Source organism: Ostrea edulis, chromosome 2, assembly GCF_947568905.1.
Source record: "Ostrea edulis chromosome 2, xbOstEdul1.1, whole genome shotgun sequence".
Classification (NCBI taxonomy): Eukaryota; Metazoa; Mollusca; class Bivalvia; order Ostreida; family Ostreidae; genus Ostrea; species Ostrea edulis.
The window spans coordinates 19,393,218-19,418,816 of NC_079165.1; the positions used below are offsets into that span (position 1 = coordinate 19,393,218).

General features: G+C 36.4%; 1 protein-coding gene across 1 annotated transcript in view; it reads left to right on the plus strand.

The window, feature by feature from the left end:
- The window catches only part of LOC130052148 (toll-like receptor 4), a 29,981-nt gene extending 5,769 nt beyond the window's left edge, over positions 1-24,212 (plus strand). Inside the window, exon 2 of the mRNA XM_056156308.1 lies at positions 20,338-24,212. Within this exon, the coding sequence (XP_056012283.1) occupies positions 20,338-22,857 (2,520 nt within the window). The 3' untranslated portion in view covers positions 22,858-24,212. The remainder of the gene's footprint in view (positions 1-20,337) is intronic.
- The last annotated feature ends 1,387 nt before the right edge of the window (positions 24,213-25,599 follow it).

Sequence of the window (25,599 nt, forward strand, 5' to 3'; positions counted from 1 at the left end):
ATGGAAGGAACGATGCATTCAGTTGATTTCAACATCTCGTGACTATTACAATCTGGGTCAATAGCTTTGTTGACTACAAGTATTGTGATGATATCTACTACTTCTTGTTCGTCAATAAAAATGTTACTTAGAGAGCCACTACTTAAACTGTACGTATTTGATGAGAAGCACGCATTCAAAGCTTCCATTTTGTCAATATCAGAATACATTGTTATCATCAATTTGTATTGGATATATTTCATTTGATAATTTCTTATCAAATGAGTTTTTCATCAACCTTCAATATAACTCACTGTTGCCTTCCTTTGCTTGAATTCGTCTAAGTAGGTTTCAATGCTATCGTAATAATTGAATATCGCATGATATTTCCATATTATTAAGCGAAATGCGAAATTTTCTATAAGCGGACCAATCAGAGTCGTCTTTCGTTTATAATGAAAAGGTGAAGATAACGAACAGTGATCAATTTCATAATTTCCATAAGGAATACAAAATTAAGAGTTGGGTACGCACGCACGACCCCCATCCCCTGGACACACCAGTGGATGGGATCAGGTGCCGAGGAGGAGTAAATATCTCTCTTCAACCGGTTACGGCCCACCGTGAACTCTATATCTTGATCAGGTAAACAGAGTAACCCGTAATCCAAATCAGTAATAATGCTTTGTTGCAAAGTCGATTTCTCATTCTGATGAGTTTTTTTTCACATGTATCATCGAGTCATGCCATGGATTTTCTCGCGGACAAACTGTTATGGCTTGCTTAGGTATTCATTCACGAACACAAGAAAGATTTTCGGATCTGAAATTTTCTGTTGCCAATTCTAAAGTATCTGTTCCGTTGGTGATACTCACCCAGTCACAATTTTCGATTGATAAAGTCATTGATTTTCATAAACACATACTGTACGAGTGTATGCGCGATTGTAATTTATATTCGAAATAAGCGAGATGATCGCTAATCGAGGATTCTATTCTCAACCGCTTCACACGATTGAATGTCTGTAGAGTTCAGTATTGGGTCAAGCAGTACTCGATTCCGTGTAGCGTCAGTTATATTGTTTACTAAATTGTGTATGGAAACAATTTCACGGACATTGTGTGATAGTGGAGCATTAAGGAAATGTACATCTAAATCGTCTTCTATGTTTATTTTGTCAGATTATATGTAAACTTTATCTAAACTCCATGAGAGTTTGGTCCAAAAAGGGCTGTCGAAATGCGGAGGTCTCTAGACACAGCAAAAATCATAATTACAGGTGCAGTTTTCTATTTCAATCCATATGCATTCAAGATCGGCGGACTCAAATTATGGGCGTCTTATAGCGCGTATTTCATTTGACATATACATCAAGACATAGGGCTCACGGTGGGTGTGACCGGTCGACAGGGGATGCTTACTCCTAGACACCTGATCACACCGCTGGTATGTCCAGGGGTCCGTGTTTGCCCGACTCTTTATTATGTATTCCTTGCGGGAGTTACGATTTCCATCACTGATCGTTATCTTTGCCTATCATAACACCGCCTACAAAACAATTTCTGTATTTACGGATTATATCATTAAAGTCATCAATAAGTAAGCCATCGTTGCTCACGGAATTATCTAGATGGGTTTCAGTAAAACATAAACTATCGAAGTCATGAACAAGAAAATTTAAATGACCTGATTGGTGATTGATGCTTATGATATTCATATGGAAAATGTCAAGGACATTTTCAATAGTAGGACCCGGATTCATTTCTATATCGCTGCCAACTAACAAAAGGAAATGTGAAACAAAAAATGAAAGTAAGACTTGATAAACACAGATCTAAGCTTAATGCATTTCACACAGTGAGTGAGTAGTTTTAAAATATGTGTGAGGAAATGCACAAGACATGTAAATGGCAACACAAACGATGCTGGTTTTTCGTAAATACCCCGCCTGATGAGTAGAAAAGACCGATTGAATCCCAGTATTGTCCACTTGAGTCACCCATTATTTAGTTTGTGGTACACATATAATTTGAAAATAAATGGCTGCAGTCATTAAAAATGTCTACTGCTAAGGGTTTAACTACTATTACATGCATTTCTAAAGATTTGAAATATATTAATTTGGTCGCATGACAAAATGCACATGAGGTTTGAATATAAGTATTAAGCGAAAGGGTATGGAAGAAAAGAGAGAGACAAAAACACAAATAGTACAAGAGATCAAATGAGTACGTCCTGTACTACCATGGTAGTAATACAATTTAAGAATTTAAGATTATAAAGTAAATGAATACATCCAAATAACTGGAAAACAATTGCAAATAGTCATATAATAACGCGAGTGAGTATGCACACAACACTTAAAGAAATAATATTTGAATGATGCAAGTAAATTTGAACGGAGGATAATTGTTCCTCAAATATATAAAGGGGAGTAGGACAGTGCGTACAAGGGAGTTGAGTTTCCTCATTCATTAAATGATTTCAGCTTCTCCATCGTCAACTTCCCATATTTGTGTAGCAATGTTCCATTATCACCTGCATATGGTGTTTTATATATCTCAACTGATTCGATATGCAAGAGCTTGTTCTGGGTATAGTCAGTTTTTAAATCGAGGTAAGCTACTGACAAACAAGTCGATGGTACAGGGATTTCAACAGTCTCGATTGAAGTCAGCATTTCGCAAATTCTATGGTCGTTATAACGATCTAGTTCGTCAATACAACTTCGCATTGGGTCAAATGCTGTCTGACGTGTTTCATACCGATTGTTAAGCCGTTCTTGGTACACTGATTTTGACTGCGGATAACTCCGTTTACCTGATCAGGATATAGGGCTCACGGCGGGTGTGACCGGTCAACAGGGGATGCTTACTCCTCCTAGGCACCTGATCCCACCTCTGGTGTGCCCAGGGGTCCGTGTTTCCCCAACTATCTATTTTGTATTGCTTGTAGGAGTTATGAGATTGATCACTGTTCGTTATCTTCACCTTGCATTGAGGAAAACATATGCATGGTGATGAAAAGAAAAAGAAGCATATATACAGAATAAAGAATTGCATGCATGTAAATGATTGTATACAGGCGGTTGAAGTGAACAAGAAACTGCATGTGGGATATAATCAAATTTAAAAAAATTGACATAATAAACTTCAAAGTAAGTAGTGTTCAGAACAGTTGAAATGATGGTATCTTAAGGAATATTTCCAAAAAATGGCAGATAAAATGCACTTTGTCAGATTTGTCACGTACACGGATTTTATCGTTAGTTGATCAGGTGGGAATGTTTAGTAAGGTCCTCGTTAAAGAAGACAGTCCTCGTTTCGCGATTGTTTTTCAACTTGCGGTAACTTTTCACCAAGCGGAAATTTTACGTCGACACTTTGAAGCCTGGTTATGAACTGACGTAGACCTGCATTACGCTTGTTCGGATTATCGACTTTGTGTGAGTTTATGATTTCGTCTGAGTGCGACTCTTCTTTCCTGTTATGTCCAGGATAAGTGAGGCAGTATCCTCGCCCTGCTCTTCAGCTACTACCGTGGCGCAAACTCCGACCACACTGTTCCATCTCGTCAATTTGTTGGAACAGTTTATAGTTTTCCGTTTCTAAATGTTGATGAATCTTCTCCTTCAAGGGTTGAAACACCAAAGTTTACTTCGATCGACACAAGTGTCGTCGTGCAGCGACTGCTTTACAGATGTCGCTATTCTAAAGACGTCCTCATCCGATATAACTACCTGGCGAGAAGTAAATATGTATTTAGTGTTGCTTGCTGGCCAAAGGTTGGGTTTTTCATACGATATACTCGCGAAACGGGATAGATTCATCAGCAGGAATGATAGGGAGTTGCACGACAACGTTATCATCATTTTTATCCATTGTTGGACAGTGTGGGCTTGATTTGTTTTCTCTGTGTTCTGTAGGGGTCCGTACAACGTCTGAGAATGATGGCAATAAATCATTCAAAATCCTTTTGTTTTTGTTGTTATCACCCATGATGTTAGTACATGTTGAAGTTAGATTAAAATCTTTCTTCAAGTTTACAAATATTTTAGGTACCTCTACTGGAGAATCGAAGGACCTGTATCTGTCAGCATCGTTTCATCTCCTGAGCCCCACGATAAAAATTAATAAATGTATGGACAAGACAAAGAAATTGTGTTTTCATGGATACCCGGTTCATCGAAGGACCCCGGAGGGCCCACGCGGAGTCTAAAGGTTTCCGGAACCCCTGCCATCTGGAGTCTAAATGTTTCCGGATCCCTGACATCCGGTGTTCGAAGGTTTCCGGTGACCTTTGATTCCGGAGTCGGAAGGTTCCGGAAACTTCATAGAGCCGATCGATTGGTTTAAAAAAAAATCAGGTATTTTTGATAAACATGCATTGGGAAAACATTTTGAAAGATTGCGTGTGGGTTTTGTTCGTAGAGAAAAAAAATACTGGGAAAATCCAATGAAGTCATTAGAAAATCTATATTGTGGGTCAACTTCATCCGGAGTGTTGTTCATCCAAGTCTTTCACGTGTGGAAGCAGAGAAAGTTTTACCATTTTATCAGATTCCATTTGTTCTTCCAATTTTGGCAATTAAATTATAACTCTACAATAAAATGGAAGGTCGTCCTTTTAGGAATTTTGTTTTTTCTCCAAGTGTAATAATTTAATCCTTGTAAAAGAAAACATCCAAAATTGCATGTATATGTTGCAACTATGTTGTCATTATGAGAATAAATCTCTTTTTTCAACTTTTTATTCTTCATATTTTCATCCCTTCAACAAAAGAGAATCAAGACCGTGAAAAACAAATATCACCTCTTCGATTGATACGGGCTAGGGCAATCCAGAACAAATAAAAATGAGGATAACAAAACAGCATTTCACCCAACGAACAATGACATCATTATATTGTTTTTTTATTCAAAATTGTGTCATGTTCATACGAATATTGAAAACACCAAAACTGCTTCAAAATGAATCATGACATTATTTCTTATACCTAAATATTTGGGGAATTTCTACACGTTGAAAACTCTGTGAACAAGACAATGTGATAATTACAGAAGTTACTTTTCTGTGTGATTTTTTCTTCTTCAACTCACACGTATTTCAATTATGAATTATTCTTTATAAAGTCATACCTAATACCTGGTACCACTGTGAAAACATTTAAGTTGGTAAAGAAATGAGAAGGATAATATGAGGGATGTGATCCTGTGTATCAAATTCACATTTACTTACGCATGATCAAACCCAGTGTCATATTTCAACTAAATATTGAACTACATATGAAACTTTACACGAGACCAAGAAATTTTGTACAAGCCATTATGATGAAAGTAATGCGTATTTCAAAATTTCAGATTTTAGTTTATTTTCATAATAAATACATTTTAGTGGTTTTTTTGTAGACTCACATTCATCTCAATGACGAATCATTCATTATAAAGTCAGATTTAATATCTGCTAGGACTGTTAATCAAATACACATTCAGACAGTAAAGTGATGAGAGGGGTTGATATGTGATTCTCCTTATCACATTAACATTTTCATACTCGTGATCAAACCAGTGTCATGTTTTAAAATGTTTATGTTCATACACAGTGACGCGATGGTACAGGACTGAAAGGTATTCACGCCCTGACCGCCGTTTCCGGACCTGGCTTCCCACAGTCTTGCCGAAGAATGACCACGTCGTTGCTACTTTACTTGAGTATCTCCTTCCAAAATTCGAACGATTTGAAGTGAAAATCATGGATCATTGTGTTTATACGTCAAATACGCATAGGTCTAAAGTTGGGCAACCAATAACGTCCCAGTAGAAAGATTATCAACACAACGCAAATCAATCGATCGGCTCTATGAAGTTTCCGGAACCTTCCGACTCCGGAATCAAAGGTCACCGGAAACCTTCGAACACCGGATGTCAGGGTTCCGGAAACCTTTAGACTCCGCGTGGGCCCTCCGGGGTCCTTCGATGAACCGGGTATCCATGAAAACACAATTTCTTTGTCTTGTCCATACATTTATTAATTTTTATCGTGGGGCTCAGGAGATGAAACGATGCTGACAGATACAGGTCCTTCGATTCTCCAGTAGAGGTACCTAAAATATTTGTAAACTTGAAGAAAGATTTTAATCTAACTTCAACATGTACTAACATCATGGGTGATAACAACAAAAACAAAAGGATTTTGAATGATTTATTGCCATCATTCTCAGACGTTGTACGGACCCCTACAGAACACAGAGAAAACAAATCAAGCCCACACTGTCCAACAATGGATAAAAATGATGATAACGTTGTCGTGCAACTCCCTATCATTCCTGCTGATGAATCTATCCCGTTTCGCGAGTATATCGTATGAAAAACCCAACCTTTGGCCAGCAAGCAACACTAAATACATATTTACTTCTCGCCAGGTAGTTATATCGGATGAGGACGTCTTTAGAATAGCGACATCTGTAAAGCAGTCGCTGCACGACGACACTTGTGTCGATCGAAGTAAACTTTGGTGTTTCAACCCTTGAAGGAGAAGATTCATCAACATTTAGAAACGGAAAACTATAAACTGTTCCAACAAATTGACGAGATGGAACAGTGTGGTCGGAGTTTGCGCCACGGTAGTAGCTGAAGAGCAGGGCGAGGATACTGCCTCACTTATCCTGGACATAACAGGAAAGAAGAGTCGCACTCAGACGAAATCATAAACTCACACAAAGTCGATAATCCGAACAAGCGTAATGCAGGTCTACGTCAGTTCATAACCAGGCTTCAAAGTGTCGACGTAAAATTTCCGCTTGGTGAAAAGTTACCGCAAGTTGAAAAACAATCGCGAAACGAGGACTGTCTTCTTTAACGAGGACCTTACTAAACATTCCCACCTGATCAACTAACGATAAAATCCGTGTACGTGACAAATCTGACAAAGTGCATTTTATCTGCCATTTTTTGGAAATATTCCTTAAGATGCCATCATTTCAACTGTTCTGAACACTACTTACTTTGAAGTTTATTATGTCAATTTTTTTAAATTTGATTATATCCCACATGCAGTTTCTTGTTCACTTCAACCGCCTGTATACAATCATTTACATGCATGCAATTCTTTATTCTGTATATATGCTTCTTTTTCTTTTCATCACCATGCATATGTTTTCCTCAATGCAAGGTGAAGATAACGAACAGTGATCAATCTCATAACTCCTACAAGCAATACAAAATAGATAGTTGGGGAAACACGGACCCCTGGGCACACCAGAGGTGGGATCAGGTGCCTAGGAGGAGTAAGCATCCCCTGTTGACCGGTCACACCCGCCGTGAGCCCTATATCCTGATCAGGTAAACGGAGTTATCCGCAGTCAAAATCAGTGTACCAAGAACGGCTTAACAATCGGTATGAAACACGTCAGACAGCATTTGACCCAATGCGAAGTTGTATTGACGAACTAGATCGTTATAACGACCATAGAATTTGCGAAATGCTGACTTCAATCGAGACTGTTGAAATCCCTGTACCATCGACTTGTTTGTCAGTAGCTTACCTCGATTTAAAAACTGACTATACCCAGAACAAGCTCTTGCATATCGAATCAGTTGAGATATATAAAACACCATATGCAGGTGATAATGGAACATTGCTACACAAATATGGGAAGTTGACGATGGAGAAGCTGAAATCATTTAATGAATGAGGAAACTCAACTCCCTTGTACGCACTGTCCTACTCCCCTTTATCTATTTGAGGAACAATTATCCTCCGTTCAAATTTACTTGCATCATTCAAATATTATTTCTTTAAGTGTTGTGTGCATACTCACTCGCGTTATTATATGACTATTTGCAATTGTTTTCCAGTTATTTGGATGTATTCATTTACTTTATAATCTTAAATTCTTAAATTGTATTACTACCATGGTAGTACAGGACGTACTCATTTGATCTCTTGTACTATTTGTGTTTTTGTCTCTCTCTTTTCTTCCATACCCTTTCGCTTAATACTTATATTCAAACCTCATGTGCATTTTGTCATGCGACCAAATTAATATATTTCAAATCTTTAGAAATGCATGTAATAGTAGTTAAACCCTTAGCAGTAGACATTTTTAATGACTGCAGCCATTTATTTTCAAATTATATGTGTACCACAAACTAAATAATGGGTGACTCAAGTGGACAATACTGGGATTCAATCGGTCTTTTCTACTCATCAGGCGGGGTATTTACGAAAAACCAGCATCGTTTGTGTTGCCATTTACATGTCTTGTGCATTTCCTCACACATATTTTAAAACTACTCACTCACTGTGTGAAATGCATTAAGCTTAGATCTGTGTTTATCAAGTCTTACTTTCATTTTTTGTTTCACATTTCCTTTTGTTAGTTGGCAGCGATATAGAAATGAATCCGGGTCCTACTATTGAAAATGTCCTTGACATTTTCCATATGAATATCATAAGCATCAATCACCAATCAGGTCATTTAAATTTTCTTGTTCATGACTTCGATAGTTTATGTTTTACTGAAACCCATCTAGATAATTCCGTGAGCAACGATGGCTTACTTATTGATGACTTTAATGATATAATCCGTAAATACAGAAATTGTTTTGTAGGCGGTGTTATGATAGGCAAAGATAACGATCAGTGATGGAAATCGTAACTCCCGCAAGGAATACATAATAAAGAGTCGGGCAAACACGGACCCCTGGACATACCAGCGGTGTGATCAGGTGTCTAGGAGTAAGCATCCCCTGTCGACCGGTCACACCCACCGTGAGCCCTATGTCTTGATGTATATGTCAAATGAAATACGCGCTATAAGACGCCCATAATTTGAGTCCGCCGATCTTGAATGCATATGGATTGAAATAGAAAACTGCACCTGTAATTATGATTTTTGCTGTGTCTAGAGACCTCCGCATTTCGACAGCCCTTTTTGGACCAAACTCTCATGGAGTTTAGATAAAGTTTACATATAATCTGACAAAATAAACATAGAAGACGATTTAGATGTACATTTCCTTAATGCTCCACTATCACACAATGTCCGTGAAATTGTTTCCATACACAATTTAGTAAACAATATAACTGACGCTACACGGAATCGAGTACTGCTTGACCCAATACTGAACTCTACAGACATTCAATCGTGTGAAGCGGTTGAGAATAGAATCCTCGATTAGCGATCATCTCGCTTATTTCGAATATAAATTACAATCGCGCATACACTCGTACAGTATGTGTTTATGAAAATCAATGACTTTATCAATCGAAAATTGTGACTGGGTGAGTATCACCAACGGAGCAGATACTTTAGAATTGGCAACAGAAAATTTCAGATCCGAAAATCTTTCTTGTGTTCGTGAATGAATACCTAAGCAAGCCATAACAGTTTGTCCGCGAGAAAATCCATGGCATGACTCGATGATACATGTGAAAAAAAACTCATCAGAATGAGAAATCGACTTTGCAACAAAGCATTATTACTGATTTGGATTACGGGTTACTCTGTTTACCTGATCAAGATATAGAGTTCACGGTGGGCCGTAACCGGTTGAAGAGAGATATTTACTCCTCCTCGGCACCTGATCCCATCCACTGGTGTGTCCAGGGGATGGGGGTCGTGCGTGCGTACCCAACTCTTAATTTTGTATTCCTTATGGAAATTATGAAATTGATCACTGTTCGTTATCTTCACCTTTTCATTATAAACGAAAGACGACTCTGATTGGTCCGCTTATAGAAAATTTCGCATTTCGCTTAATAATATGGAAATATCATGCGATATTCAATTATTACGATAGCATTGAAACCTACTTAGACGAATTCAAGCAAAGGAAGGCAACAGTGAGTTATATTGAAGGTTGATGAAAAACTCATTTGATAAGAAATTATCAAATGAAATATATCCAATACAAATTGATGATAACAATGTATTCTGATATTGACAAAATGGAAGCTTTGAATGCGTGCTTCTCATCAAATACGTACAGTTTAAGTAGTGGCTCTCTAAGTAACATTTTTATTGACGAACAAGAAGTAGTAGATATCATCACAATACTTGTAGTCAACAAAGCTATTGACCCAGATTGTAATAGTCACGAGATGTTGAAATCAACTGAATGCACCGTTCCTTCCATGCTATTCAATAGGTCATTGTCAGAAGATATGTTCTTATCTTTTAGGAATATTGCACATGTCATTGCTCTTTTTGTAATGGAAGACCCATCGATAGTATCTAATTATAGAGGCATGTCTTGCTGTTATCATGCATTAGTAAAATCATGGTGATAATCGTTTTCAAAACATTTACATAATTATTTCCATAGTAATGATTTATTTCATCGATATGAAGCCGAATTCCGACCAGGATATTTTACCGTTTATGAATTATTAGAAACGTATCATGCGAGTCGTAGTATCGTACACGGTATTGACGAAGAACAAAAATCATGGTATGATATTCGGTGACCTTTCAAAGGCACTTGATAGAATATGACACAATGGTCTCATTTTTAAATTACAAACTTATTTTCGAAATTGTAAATAACTGTATCAGTACTCCCACTTTACAAATGTTTTATCATATATAGTAAATTATACTTTTTGAGTAATTAAAGAAAATCCATTCGTATAATTTCAAACAATAATATAGAAGTGATTTCGGTAAAAGAGATTTCCACTGTTCAGACTACTAGAATAGGAAATATGTTTCAAAATATTTACTGAAGTTGAAAAACAATTTAAGAATAAAAACATTTACATAAAAGTTCACAGGTTATTTTTAAATCCATCACTTAGGTATTTTACATACTTGTCAAAGTCTCGAAGACTATTGTGATGTGATAATTTTTTAAAATAAATTTTCTTAAAGCAAAAGACGATTTTATTTAGCCTAAAAAATTGCATCCGAGGGAAAACATGATTTTGTTTTGGTGCTCCATAGAACATGACATTGATAAATGTCATTTAATTGTACAAGTAAAGACTTGCAAGATTCGAATGAGTAAACCTAAAATACGATAGGTAAATTTAAAGGACCTTTCACGCATTTTCTATACCGTAAATGGTATTGAATTGAGTTTAACAATGAGCAACATGCGAAAACAGACCTTAAAATTCTGCTCGACCCAGTAAATAATCAAACAAAAACAAGTTGAAACACGTCTTTAAAAAATGAATACGGGTATTTAAATATATCCATGCACCGTGAATTTTGACTCTTTCAGTCAAGTAATACATATGCGAGATATTCAATCATCTTTTTATTGTACCTGTACTGATGCAATTGAAACGTAACTGTTCTCCCACTTAACCAAAATTTTAAATAGTAAATTTACCGTAATTTTATAAAGACCGTGTCAAGTGTTTCCGTATACCCTTATTCACTCGGAATTTCCAGACTCGGGTCCTTTGTTATTTGAGAATAATATCTCTATTGTTTATCCCCCCTCCCCTATACAATCCCTTTGATCTTCGATCCCATTCGTATACCCTTATTCACTCGGAATTTCCAGACTCAGGTCCTTTATTATTTGCAAACAATAGCTCTATTGTTTAGCCCCCCTATATGACCCCTTTGATCTTCGATCCATCGATCCTTTAAGTAGGTCAAGGATGCAATATGACCCTTTCTATTGTTCTCGAGAACAATAGAATATCTAAAAATAGATGGAAAAACCCAGGTAAACAATAGACCCGTAAAGTAGGTCACCGAGAACAATGGATGACGTCATCATTCTTTTGTTTATCCCCCCTATACAGATGCCTATACTATGGAGACTACAACATTACATGCTGTAACTACAGACACTACTACATTCAAACACCACATGTTACTGACCCCAGTACAATACACACCATAACAACAGACACAATATAAAACTATACTAGGACTTCTGATAGATCTTACACCACTAGACAGTCTATAAATATTACCAAAAAATTTAGTAACATCATTAACGCTACATCGCTAACCAACAACAATATCACTGATATACCAATCGTGACCAACATCATCACCAGCGAAAACCCATCCTCATCGATCCGAGCCACCCCGGTCAACGAAAGTGACAGGACCACCATTTCCCACATAAACAGTGATAAAAGTACACAGTTCGGTTTTTATTTCTTAAGCTTGTTGGCTATTCCTCTATTTATTTTAACATGCATATGTTTTTATAAAAAGAAAGTCTTGGAAAATAGAAAAAAAGAGAAATGTTAGATGACATCAGCTTGAATAGGTTTCAGATGAATAATTCCGTAGCGGAGATTTATGCATAACATTTTTTCTTCATCTATTGTTTATAACAACTTTAATTATATTAATTCTTTTCTAAAATATATGTGATATTCAACGTAATTGAAATGATAATAATAATAAAATGAAGAGTTTCATTATTTGGCTCCTGACGTGAGAGATATTCTGATGTTTCCATTCAACTCAGATCTTATCAATCATATCGCATGGTTTTTATTTACTTAAAATTTATTTTATTTATTTGTCTTCATAATCTGTATTTTATTTTCTTTATAAAAGCTGTATATCCATGAGATGCTGTTGCATTATTTCATGTTCATGTGCGTAAATGTGTGTTCTATACACTAGTAATGAAAGAGGGAATCTCATTGATGATGAAGGATAAAAATAGAGAACATATCAATGATGAATAATTTAAGGTATATTTTTAATATTAAGTATCTGACATTCATTCATAATTGAGTAGGGAAGGGGGGGGGGGGGTTACAGTATTGCGTGTCCTTCATATCAAGAATACTTTTTTGATGAAATTTAAAACTTTTCATTCATAATTACTTTCTATTTCTTTAGTAACCGATGCATATGGTATGGGTGTTGCGGTACCTCATTCATCGTTTGGGTGGGCATGCATGCCAACTTTCCCGATTTGTGCGGGATTCTCCCGATTTGAAGCAGTTGAAAAGGGAAATCCCGATATTCCGATCGGGATGGCAAACACCCCGAAATCCCGATTTTCTAAACATATCCCCCATTTTATGACAACAAACCCCCATTTCCAACCGGAATGAAATCCCGCGTCATTTCTGAACTGGCCAATCAGAAATCGGAACAATAGTCAGCCATGGCTGTTTACCTGTGTCGCATGGTTTGGGGTGGTGTAATTTACCTGGTCTGCCTGTGTCGGGGTGCTTATCGGACAGTGCGAAGCATGTTTTGATAGTAATTAATCGGGAAGACGGATTTCAAATTGACATATCCTTTTCACAAACGTGAATCACAACGATGATAGTGTCATCACCAAACAATCGGACATTACCGATTTTTGCCTCTCGCGGACAGCATCCAATATGCAATAAGGTACGTCAAATATATATTTTTTCCAACTATGATAATATAGGCTATCCGAATCTATCTCTCTATAGCGATGCATTATGTAGTCTATATAGTGCAGTATTCAATAGACTTTGTGATGCGTATTTCGCACAAGGCTGTACTGAATTTTATATTACAAAGTAGCCTTAATGTACTAGTAAAAACGTATATCTTGATTGGGGTTTTTTCCTGGTAATTATTTCAGATGTCATGGGTGCAAAGGTTTTGTTCGCAAACTTCATAGCAGGGCAGATCACTCCTTTTCTGGTTGCAATGCAGATTGTTCCACCATACTCTGCAAACCCATGTTTACAGACAAGCAAGATCGCCTTGTAGTCATACATGTACCTAAATGCATGTGCTTTAATTCAAATTTTAATATATAGACCAGCCAATGTTTATATGGTGTAAAAGGATGCAACTTTAAGTATTATATGATAATATGTATGTGACTTGTTGTTGGAGAGGATTTTTTGCTGAATAGATGATTTTAATAAAATATTTATGTATATCTTTCAAAGTGTTTTTTTCTTTAAAATAATTTTGTTAAAGTTTGTTTTTTTTCAGATCGAGTTTACAGATTTTCATTTTGTTAGTTTTTAAATCAATCATTAAAATTCACAGACATAGATAACAATGACTACTTGTTTTGTTTTCGTTTATTGACTGGGTAATCTCTCTGTCAAATACACAAGGTGAATTGATTGCCACGTGAAGTTCATTTAAAATGTCACCTCAAGATGCCTCTCTCGGGGACACTACTCGCATTTGTGTTTAATTCGTATCAAATATCAGAATTGAAAACTTTTGATATACCGTAAACGACAGATGTATCAGCTCGTGATCCATATCTATGTGGTTTTACTTTGATTGAAAAGAAACACTCAAGGTAGATGCTTCGTTACATGAATACGACTTCAATGTCGAAAATATCATGTGGCTAGAGTTTTTTACGTGTCAAATTAAAACACGGTGTAATTTTTTCTTTTTTTTTTCTTTCGTGTATTTCGTATCAAATTTGAATGTTGATGATTGTAAAGTAATAGTAAAATTAATTATTATGGAATCTCTTCGTTGATTAGATGCAAATCAAAAAAAACTTGTCACTCCATAGTAATATTATTTTGAAAATAAAAACTTTTTCTTTTCAGAATGTACTTGTTTTTTTTTGTTTTTTTTTTCTTATGTTCATCGGAATGAGAATAGTCTCTGATAGATACAGGTATATCCATCGATGCATTAAAGTACAATAAGTGTCAAGTTTCTTCACTCGGAGTCACTTGGATTATCTGATGCGATCCGCTCCATCGATGATCTAACGAGAAATAAAATTATTTTCTCGGTGTCACTGTACGCATTCGTTTTACGGGATTGAAAGCTTTTGTCATCCCGTGAACAATGGCATGCACTTTATCGTAACTCCGTTCATCGTTTTACCATATCTTTACCAATGCATATACGCCACTCTGGTTTAACGTTACAGGAATTTTACAAAGACCGTGTCAGGTTTTTCCGTATCCCTTATTCACTCGGAATTTCCAGACTCGGGTCCTTTGTTATTTGAGAATAATAGCTCTATTGTTTACCCACCCTATACTACCCCTTTGATCTTCGATCCCACTCCCTTTCTATTGTTCTCGATAACAATAGACATGGGTTTTTCCAGCTATTTTTAGCCTATGACGTCATCCATCTATTGTCCTTAAGTAGGTCAAGGTTGTAATATGACCCCTTCTATTGTTCTCGAGAACAATAGGTCTATTGTTTACCCACCCCATACAGCCGTCTATATTACTACGAAGTACTTAGCTACTGGGCTGTAGAGACCCTCGGGGACTAACAGTCCACCAGCAGAGGCCTCGACCCAGAGGTCATGATGTAAAACTGATACGGTACCAATTTTGATGCACCAGATGCGCATTTCGACAAATTATGTCTCTTTAGTGATGCTCAACCGAAAAGTTTGAAATCCGAAATAACAATGAAGTTTTAGAGCTATTATAGGCAAAAACAGTGTGCCAAAAAAATGTGAAGGTTTTGTTACAGTTGTTGATATAGGGACTTGGTAAAACATTGACTCAATCCAGCAAATATCTTTCTTTGTAAGGGTTTTTGTGAAGTTTGGGAATCCAGTATACATGTAGGTAGAAAAAAGAATAGTAATTGATATTTATTTGACTAGGATATCAAATGTGTCTAAAAGTGAAGCCTGATTTTGAAGAATTTCGTCCTTTGAAAGGGCAGTGGGAAAATAGTTGTAATAATGAGCTTTACAAAGACGATGTTGTTACAAACTTTCTCAGCTGAACCAAAATATATTCCTCGTGTAACCTATCTGATTCTTTGATTAATGTTTAATTACTAATCACAGAAGGGTAGATGGTACGTATTTTTGTATTAATATGTCTAATGCGGGATATTCCTCTAATACGTTTAATCCATTCTGACAATATACCAAGTTCTTCTTTTTCATATTTAGCCCATCGTCTGGCATAATAGAGATATTATATGAGCCAGTCCCGTGGAGATCTGGGTTAGAAATCCTTCGGATGAAACCGCCAAAACCCGAGGTCCCGTGTCACAGCAGGTGTGGCACGATAGGGATCCCTCCCTGTTCAAAGGCCGTAAGCGCCGAGCACAGGCCTAAATTTTGCAGTCCTTCACCGGCAATGGTAACGTCTCCATATGACTGAAATGTTTTCGAGAGGGACGATAAACAATATTCAATCAATCTTATTATGTTCACAACACTGTTCCTTGGTTGAAGTTCAGATACATATCGGTGACTTTATCTACCGTCACTCTTAATTTTCTGCGTTAAAGATGATCTCTAAACTGACTCTCACCTTATGATTACCGGAGTGGGATGGGGCCATTAGAGGGGATCAAATTTTTATATACAAATATATTAGGGAAACTATTTTAAAATCTTCTCAAGAACCACTGCGCCAGGAAGGTACAAATTTACATCAAAGCTTTCTGACATAGTGTAGATTCAAGTGTGTCAAAACCATGGTCCCCGGGGGTAAGATGGGGCCACAACAGGGGATCAAAGTTTTACATAAAATTACATAGGAAAAATCTTTAAGGTGACTCGGGTGAGCGATGTGTCTCTTGTTATTTTTATACACCCGGCATTACACGGGGCGTATTATGTTATGGGTGTGTATGTATATCTGGCTGGCTGGTCATGTTTTCCGGACTGTTTCCGTAACGGATGCATGTACGACTTTGAAAATTTGGTCACAATTTCTCCCTTAAGAAACACAAGAGTGACTTTGCATTTCAGCTGGATTGGTGTTCTTGACCTACTTTAGGGTTATAAGTAGGTCACAAAGTTTTCCGGGCTGTCTTTCGTTACAGATACAAATATTGATATGAAAATTTGGCATTTCTTTCCTCTAGGAGGAAGACAAGTTCAGTTTGCATTTCAGCTGGATCGGTCCGTCCTTGACCTTCTTTCGGAATAAAATCAGGTCAAACAGTAAGGGCTTCTTGCATCACGGATACAGATATTCCCCTGAAATTTAGTCATATGCTTCCTCTCGAAGGAATGCAAGTTCAGTTTGCATTTCAACTGGCTTAGACCAGGCAGGTGTGTCAGTCCAAGGTAATGTTTTCCAGACTTTCTTCGTAACAGTAGCATACAGTAGCATGTATGACATTGAAATTTGGTCGCAATTTCTTCCTCAACAAGCTTACGAGTGAGTTTGCATTTCAGCTGGATTAGTGTACTGTGACTTACTTTCGATCTAAAAGTAGGTCAAACAGTTTTTCGGACTCATTTTCGCTACGGATACAGATATTGTCCTGAAATTAAGTCAAATGCTTCCCGTTGGAGGAATAAAAGTGCAGTTAGCATTTCAACTGGATTGGTGCACCATGACCTACTTCAGAGCTAGAAGTAGGTCAAATAGTTTTCCAGATATTTTTCGGTATAGTCACAGCTATTGCCCTGAAATTTTCTCACTACTTCCCTCATACAGAACTACATCATCGGTTAATATTTCAAACATTTCATCTTATTCGGTGCATCATGATCTACTTTAGGGATGTAAGTAGATCAAATGGTTTCCTGGACTTTTCTCGTCATTGATACAGATATTGCAGCAACATTTTCTGACAACCACCCTCTCAGAGAAATACATAATCAATTTATATGTCAAATGGATTGGCGCATCATGACCCACTTCAAGACTTTTGTATTCAGAATGTGTATTGTGTCAATACAGAGTGCACTACATGCTTCCAGGATCAATTTCATAGTCCGACGGGCCTATATATTCCATTACCACATGCATATGGTCTTTATATATCTCAACTGATTCGATACACAAGAGCTTGTTCTGCGTATAGTCCGTTTTTAAATCGAGGCAAGCTATTGACCAACAAGTTGATGGTACAGGGGTTTCAACAGTCTCGATTGAAGTCAGCATTTCGCAAATTCTGTGGTCATTATAACGATCTAGTTCGTCAATACAACCTATCATTGGGTCAAATCTGTCTGACGTGTTTCATACTGATTGTTAGGTCGTTCTTGCCGCACTGAATTTGACTACGGATAAATCCGTTTACCAGATCCGGATATAGGGTGTGACCGGTCGACAAGGGATGCTTACTCCTCCTCTGCACCTGATCCCGCCCCTGGTGTGTCCAGGGATTCGTGTTTGCCCAACTATCTATTTTGTATTGCTTATAGGAGTTATGAGATTGATCATTGTTCGTTATCTTCGCCCCTCATGGTAATGTTGACGGCTCTTTGGACGAATAAGGCATGTCCTAATTCGCTCCACTTTTAACATTGATTGACAAGCCTAAAGACCAAAAACATGTAGTCTGCGTTGTAAATACGTTTGTGGATTAGTGTAGTTGTAGTGTTAGATGTATTTATATGTAGTTTTTGTTATTATGCTCTGTTGATATTGGCCACATTATGTAATTCTTTTCGTTTGTCCTGAAGAAGGGACGGGTCGTCCCGAAAATTTGACAATCTGGTTGTTCGTGTTGTTGGTCATTTTCGTGTTTTGTATATATATATATATATAGATAGATAGATAGATACATGTATATATATATATATATATATATATATATATATATATATATATATATATATTATTATTATTATTATTATTATTAACAGTTATTTTCACTTCATACGTTCATCTTCTGAAATTTACCAGCTTTCCCATTGTAATTTTCGAGCGTTTGTAAACAAAGTATTTCTTCCAAACACGTTTCTTTTCCGTGAGGAAATAAGTTCAGTTGACACGCGCATCTTTCACTTCCCAAAACCCTTCTGGCCAATAAATTTCGTGTTTGTGCTGTTTTTTGTTTTATATTGAAATATCACTAACTATAAGTGATATGCCAAATAAATCCAGTAATATGGACTTGCAATCTAATCAAAATCAGACTACTTAGATCCGCGCCGTATACTCTGCGTAAGTACTTACGCAGAGTATACGGCACGGATCTAAGTAGTCTGATTTCAATTAGATTGTATGAACTCATCAGATCTTTATCGGGGCAAAACTGATTACATATCATAAAACATCAAACAGATTCCTATGATACCGTACACATGGTAGTTTAGGTGCGTGTAAAATATGATAATTTGTAGAGATAAACGTGTGTCAAAGCATTTCAAGACTAAAAGCGAAGTTGAGAAAAGCCAATGATAACTTTTCCCTCATATCTACGTATGTAAGATACAGATATTCTATGAAAGAAAGGTATGTAAGATATTTCTATCTTTCATATCACGTGACGTTTATCTTACATATCCCGTGACGTCATAATCAATACACAACTAGCTTGCAACTTACCTCGCCTCGATTGACGAACACTAGCGTCTGCAAAGATCTTGTACAAAAAATGACAGATTGTAATGTCCCTGATAATCTCCAGGTGTATGTGACCGGACACAAAAATACACATTCTTTGAACAATTACCGCACACTCAACAACAGTCACAAATTCCTCATACACCTATGTCATCCTGTGCATTTTGCCAGTCAGTTCACAGAAACCCAGCCCACACGGTCTATTACTTCTAGGCCTACCTCCACATTCACTCTGTCAACGTCTACTGTCTGTGTCTCAGGTTAAATAAGTGTCTTCAATGTCCATGAGACTCGAGCCCTTGCACGCATGGAAAACGAAAGTCTAGCCATGCCCATATTCACCAACAAAAACCACTTGGAATCTCTCTTCACACACTCGTCATTAAATAACTGCTCAATTAATATCAATATCAATGCTCCACTAAGAAAAAAACGTGCAGTTGTGGATTCATATTCTGATTAGGTCTGTCAAAATGTTTCGCGCTGATGGACTGTCGAGTTACGTCACGCATCACCCTGATTATTGATTTATTCAAAGAGGAATAACTCTAATGCAATTCACTTATACACTCGTCGGCCGATTTTTTGTCGGCAACGTAGTTGCCAAAGTGAAGGTCGTACAATTCGATTCTGGTGTTATTTTTAATGTACAGCGAAAAATTAATTAATTGGAAAATTCTCAAAATGGCGTCGCTAGGCACAAGAAAAGCGGAAAATTCTAGAAATATGAGAGAAAAATACTCTCTTATGTTTCTTTGTTTGTTTTCTGCCACACTCAACAATTTTTCAGTTATATGGTGGTGCCCAGTTTTTATTGGTGGAAGAGAGGAGAACTCAGGTACAATGTACCTGGGAAGAGACCACCGACCTCCCGAAAGTAAACTGGGAAACTTTCTCACTTACCGGCGCGAGCGGGATTTGAACCAGGTAGGCACAAGGTACAATAGCCTCGGGTTTCACAGCTTTTTTGCAACCCTCGGGTGCAATCGCCTTATATTTCATGGCTACTCATAAGAGAGTCTTATAATCAACATTGTTATGATGATTACTAATTTGACGATTTTATACCAATCCGCAAAATATACTAAATCTACAGTCTCCTATACATGTATTCCATTTCATACTTATTCTCTTTTAACACATAGTTTTTGCTACTTGTAGTTGGATTTCAAAGTATGTCTACTGCTAGCGCTGTCAATCCCATTCGCTCGGACGAAAGACAACTGCACACTCAATACCACCATTTGCCTGTGGAAGGAGTCTACATTGCAAGTGGATTGTTCTTTTCGAAATCTACAAGTTCCTCCTTGTTTCCTTGAAAAATCAAACATAACTCACTTAAACCTAGCACATAATAGGTTTGATCACGTCCCAGATAATTTACCACAGAATTTGACATGGCTAGATTTGTCATTCAACAAATTACATCAATTGATAAATCTAAATAAATATACAAAACTGAATCATCTCAATATAGACAAAACTCAAATAAATGTCTCTTTCCTGTCTAATATGAAAGGCATGTCAAATGTAAGATATTTGTCTCTGAAACATAATAATTGTACACAAAAAGATTATCCTTATGGTATTTTTGACGGCTTCATGTCATTATTCCATCTACGAATAGATGGTTGTGAAAACGGAAATTTCGGAGACATGTTTTCATATCAGAAAGTCGAAACATTAAAAATCTTGGATGTATCTGGATCAGATGGTGTGTGTCGTGTCAAATCCCTAACATCGCACGTGTTTGATAAATTCAACCTAACTCATTTGGATTTATCCTTGTGTGATATTACAAATATCGAAATTGGGTCACTGGCATCTCAGACACACTTGCAGTATTTGAACATGTCGTACAATAGTCGATTAGGCTTCAGAGGGTTTGGAAATATTTCGTACGACCTCCAGGATAGTACCATAAAAGTTCTAAGACTTGTGAAAATACATTGTACATTTGGATTAGGAACGATCCTATTACGCAATCATACGAAATATCTTAACAAGACATCGCTGGAAGAACTATACTTGGACAGTAACAGGCTGGGGATGATCGAAACAGGATTGATTACCTACAATCTACCAAAGTCTCTTAAACATTTGTCTGTAGGCGACAATAAGATGGATAATGGAATGTACGTATTAGAAACACGTTCTTTACACAACCTGCAGACTCTTAACGTTAGTTTCCAAATACATTCTCATAATGATTACTTCGATGGTTGCAGCGACTATACTGAATCGTGTCACAACCGTCCAGAGGTTACAGCTCCAACCGAAAGTATTGTTAAAGAAATGGAATCTGATGGCGTGTTAAAACTTCGAAAGCCACCAATATTCACGTTTTACCTGCCAAAAAATATTCACACACTCTATGCCAACGACATGAAATTAACGTACCCTGTTTATGAACTACACTTTGGACAATGTAATCTGAAGCATATTCACTTTCAGAACAATTTTATTTTTAAGTTCAATGGTCCGATTTTTGGATCCCATAACATTACATATATTGATGCCTCAAACAACTTATGCGCTGATATTTCAACTCAAGCATTGAATGGCTTTCCAAGATTAGAAATATTAAACTTTTCTCAAAATCTTTTAAGTCATAGTTTCGAAAGAGACAGTAATGGGGAAATCCTAAGGAAAAACGGAAATCTAACTGTCTTAAATTTACATGATAATAAAATCACTTTCTTGCCTCGAAGAGTTTTCAGAAACAACTTCAGAATAAAGCTTCTGAATATTTCGTACAATAGAATGGAGAAATGGACAGTTGATATCAGCCATATGTATCTGCTTGAACATCTTGACATGTCTTACAATCTTTTAACAGAACTTGATGAACAGGCCATTAATTTATTACCACTACATGAAACTTTCACAATTAACTTTCTAGGAAATCCGTTATCGTGTTCTTGTGAGAACACATTCTTTTTTGAATGGATGAGCCGATACCATCACTCAAGGTTTACGCATTTGGAAAACATAACATGTGCATACAAGAATGGATCCCTTTTATCGCTTCAAGACTTGCCAAATATTGTACAAATTTTGCAGAAGGATTGCTCCTCATACAGTTTACTGATAATCGTGACGTCTTCCGTTATATGCCTTATTTTCAGCTTGATAGTTTATCGAATCATCTATCGTTACCGATGGAAAATCCTCTACATTTACTATCTCACTAAACGTGTTCTGTTTCCAGAATTAGAGAAAACTAAGAAAAGGGTTAATTATGAATATGACGCGTTTATTTCATACGCGGAGGAGGACAGAAGTTTTGTGTTAAATGAGATTCAGAGAAGGATGGAGAACTATGAACTAAAAGTCTGCATTCATGACAGGGATTTCCTTCCAGGAATAGATATTGCTGAAAATATAACAAACGCTATACATAACAGCAGACGAATTGTTTTTGTAATGACGTCACACTTTTTGAAGTCACATTGGTGTATGTTTGAATTCAATATGGCGCGAATGGAAAGTATTTACTCCCGTGGGGGAGAAAATATTCTTTTGTTAATTCTGTTGGAAAAAAATATTGTCCGGGAAATGCCGATGTCTCCTCTGCACGTTATTGAAAACGAGTCGTACCTAGAGTTCCCGGATGAAGGGATTTCCCAGTGTATGGAAATATTTCGGAAAAATCTAAAAGACGCTATCAAAAGAAACTAGTTAGAACAATATTCTATCAATTATAGAAATGTAATAGTGAGAAAGAGAGAAAGCGTGCGAGTGTGTGTCATTGTTTTGAATTTGTTATCGATGTACCTTTTATAAAGTCATTGTTTTTAACCCTTTGCCAAAGAAGGGTTTTGCTTTTATTACGAAATATCACCAGCTGTGTCCCTATTAAAGACAATTTTCAATTTAAAATTTATTCCTTTTAAAGAATTTATCGATATGCAAACTCTTATTATTTTATTCACAAACTGCACTTATAAGTAAAGTTTCTAAATACAATGTCCAGAGTTTTCACATCGATACATTCTTCAAAAAGAATGTTAAATCCTTATAATTCCATTTTCGTCTCGGAGGGCTCTTATTTTCAAACTTAAAATGCGTAGGAATACATCATCTCAAAAAATAATCCGTGATAGCAAAAACGTTTCTGAAATTTAATAAGCAAACATTAATACATGTATTAACATATTCAGATTTAGCCGTACGATTTGAATAATAAATAATTGATAACAAAACAAGTTGGGTGCAATGATGACCTTCACATTAGATAATCTAGTTATAGTAAAAGTGCAGACTTAGAAAACTGAACGAGCCCTGAATCCCGTCAAGTTGCTATACTCACGTCTAATGTTAGAAGAATAAGGTTGCTAATTGACTGCATATTGGATGCAGTGTATTTGTTATTGTTGGGTGTTGAGACGGCGAGGTCGTAGTGGTAGATCCCATCAGAACTAGAGCCAAGGTAAACAAAGTTCATCGAAGTGTAAGCTCTTGCTAGCTTATTAACCAATGAGAAGGCTAGCTTATTAACCAATGAGAAGGCTAGCTTATTAACCAATGAGAAGGCTAGCTTATTAACCAATGAGAAGGCTTGATTATTGAATATGTGTATTAGATAGGATTTTTGATATGCTAAAGAACATTTGGAACAATATCAAGAACGAAACTGAATTTCAAATTATTTATGCAATTTATCTTACACCACTTAAAGCTTACCCATTGAGAGAGGGTTTCTGTAGAAATGTTTCATTGAAAAAAATCTTACATTGCAAAATTTTGAGTATTGTAATATTCATTTGCTTATTGAATCAAATTGTGCATTGACTTCGTCCCCATGTTTACTTTATGTATATGTATTACGTTAGTTTTGACAACTTTTGTTTGTTATCTTTCAGGAAATTCTTAATAAGTTTAAAGGAGGTACCAAGTACTTATATACTAATTAAATAAATCGATGTTTTAACTTTATATCTCATGTACTTACATCCTAATTAAATAAATCGATGTTTTAACATTATATCTCATATACTTATATATTAATTAAATAAATCGATGTTTTAACATTATATCTCATGGTTTGTTTGGTCTTTGGGGGGGGGGTTGAGTTTTTTGTTGTTGTTTTTTTTTTTTTGGTTTTCGTGTTGTTGTTTTTTGTGGGGGGTGGGTAGTTTGTTTTTTGTTTGTTTGTTTTTTGGTTTGTTTTGTTTTGTTTTTATATTGTGCCATTTTCCTTTGTTGTTATTTATCAGTAAGTTTTACTGCGCAACGTTTTCCATAGTTTTGTAGTTTTATTTTGTCATTTACAGGTGGTTGCAGGAGGTTATGAAATTATTGTTTTTATTATTTTAATTTCCTAGGTAAAAGTAAAGTCAGGTGACCTATAATTGGAGAATTGGTTGTCCGTCGTCGTGCGTTAACAATTCAACACTTTTAACATCTTCTTGATAACTACCATTCTAATTCTTTTCTTTCCAAAGTTGGTGTGAAGCATCTTTGGGACAAAGGGGACATAAATTCTTAATTTCAAGACTCCTGCACCCCTGGGTCCTTAGGAGCGGGGCAAAAACTGCCAACAATTAACCAATTTTAAAAACAACCGCACATGTGTAAGAAAAACTAAATGCACAATGAGGTAGAGCAGAAAGGCCTTTACCAAAATTATACATTTCATGATACCCGGGGTAGAGGTTCTAACCCCAGGGTGGGGCCAAACTTGGTATGTAGTGTCTATGTGTGAAACACTTAAATAACATCTTCTTTAGTGATACAACGTATTGATACTAAATTGAAACTAAATAGATATATATGTAGGTAGTCCTTTACCAAAATTGTAATTTGATGATCCAAAGGGTCGAGGTTTTGGTGTCAGGGTGGGGCAAAATGGTCAGTTATCAAATGTGTGAACAATTCAACATTTTAAACTTCTTTTTGATGAGTACCATTAAATTCCTTTCAATTTTGGTATGAAACATATTTGGGACAAAGGGGGACAGAGATTGTAAATTTCAGGACTCTTGTACCCCTGGGATAGTAGATATGGAGGAAAAACTGCCAAACATTGACCAATTTTCAAAGATCTTCCTCTCTACAACCACACATGTGTAAAAAAAAAAAAAAAAAAAAAACCTAAATACACAATGATGTAGAGCAGAAAGGCCTCTACCAAAGTTGTAAATTTCATGATCCGCGGGGTAGAGGTTCTGACCCCAGTATTATATGGTGTATGTGTATAAAACATTTAAATAATTTCTTCTTTAATGCTTTTGATACTAAATTGAAACTAAATAGATATTTAGAAAGAGTAGGTCACCCCTTCCAAAATATCCCAGGGGGAAACGATTTTGGTTTCAGGGTGGGGCCAAAATTATTATAATGATTATTGTCTTTATCATTTGAAAGATTTCTTTATGTTTGCTGTTACGGTATAAAACTAACTGCATATTTAGGAAAAGC